Here is a 1,360-nt window from a genome sequence, read left to right as displayed (position 1 = left end):
AATATGTGGTCAGAATGTAGATACGACATATGTACACATATAAATATGCAAGTATGATGCGGTCAGACTGTAGATACCACATTTGTACACATACAAATATGCAAGTTATATGTGGTCAGACTGTAGATATCACATATGTACACATACAAATATGCAAGTAATATGTGGTCAGACTGTAGATACCACATATGTACACATACAAATCAGCAAGTAATATGCGGTCAGACTGTAGATACCCCATATGTACACATACGAATATGCAAGTGGTATGCGGTCAGACTGTAGATACCACATATGCATACATACAATGATGCAAGTAATATGTGGTCAGAATGTAGATACCACATATGTACACATACGAATATGCAAGTTATATGCGGTCAGACTGAAGATACCACATATGTACACATACAAATATGAAGTATTATGTGGTCAGACTGTAGATACCACATATGTACACTTACAAATATGCATGTAATATGCGGTCAGACTGCAGATACCAAATTTACAATATATTTCTATTGCACTGTGAGAACTGTGACTGAGTTGTCTTCCGATAGCATCGAAAGTACATCCAGGCCCGCAAGGACATTGCTGAACATGCACTCATACAATACAATGAAAACACACTCACTCATACACTACAAAACACACTCACTCATACAATACAATACAAAACACACTCACTCATACACTACAAAACACACTCACCCATACAATACAATACAAAACACACTCACCCATACACTACAAAACACACTCACCCATACACTACAAAACACACTCACCCATAAACTACAAAACACACGCACCCATACAATACAATACAATACAATACAACAGCATACACACTGCCTCAGCCCCACACCCACCTTGCCCTTGGGGGTGGTCTCCTCTCCCATGACCGTCATGGTGCTCACGGCGATGAACGGCTTCATACCAGACGCCGTCTCTTCGCTGCGCAGCGTCACACTGTCCATGCATGTGATGTGTTCGTACAGTGGGAATTCGTAGGCATCGATCTCCTCCCAGGATAAGGGCGATATAAGCGTCACAGAAAACTTGGGTTCACGGGGGTAGATATATCTGGGGCCTGTTGTCGGGAGCGGGATGGTGGTGTAGTTTAGTGCGGGCTTCCGTATGTTCACATAGTGGTGAATGATACCCACGTATTTACAGGCATCAGATTCAGGATAGAACGTTCCATAAACGTCTACGTCTTTCTAGACGGTAAGAAAAATAGTGCTTCGAGATTTGTGGCATCTGTCAGGGGGTTAAATTCAGAAGTGGTACAGTCGACATCAATATGCTGACAGACATTCTGTTACTCTCCTATATTCAAATATACACAATATACATC

General features: G+C 41.5%; 1 protein-coding gene across 1 annotated transcript; it reads right to left on the bottom strand.

The window, feature by feature from the left end:
* Positions 1-872: 872 nt before the first annotated feature.
* On the bottom strand, positions 873-1,093 carry SARC_16291 (hypothetical protein; the record flags this gene model as incomplete). Its single annotated transcript, XM_014289598.1, has 1 exon — positions 873-1,093. A coding segment is annotated over one exon (221 nt), but the record flags the coding sequence as incomplete, so codon positions are not given.
* Positions 1,094-1,360: the final 267 nt, after the last annotated feature.

Source organism: Sphaeroforma arctica, assembly GCF_001186125.1.
Source record: "Sphaeroforma arctica JP610 unplaced genomic scaffold supercont1.7758, whole genome shotgun sequence".
Classification (NCBI taxonomy): Eukaryota; class Ichthyosporea; order Ichthyophonida; genus Sphaeroforma; species Sphaeroforma arctica.
This window is presented reverse-complemented; position numbering and strand designations above follow the sequence as displayed.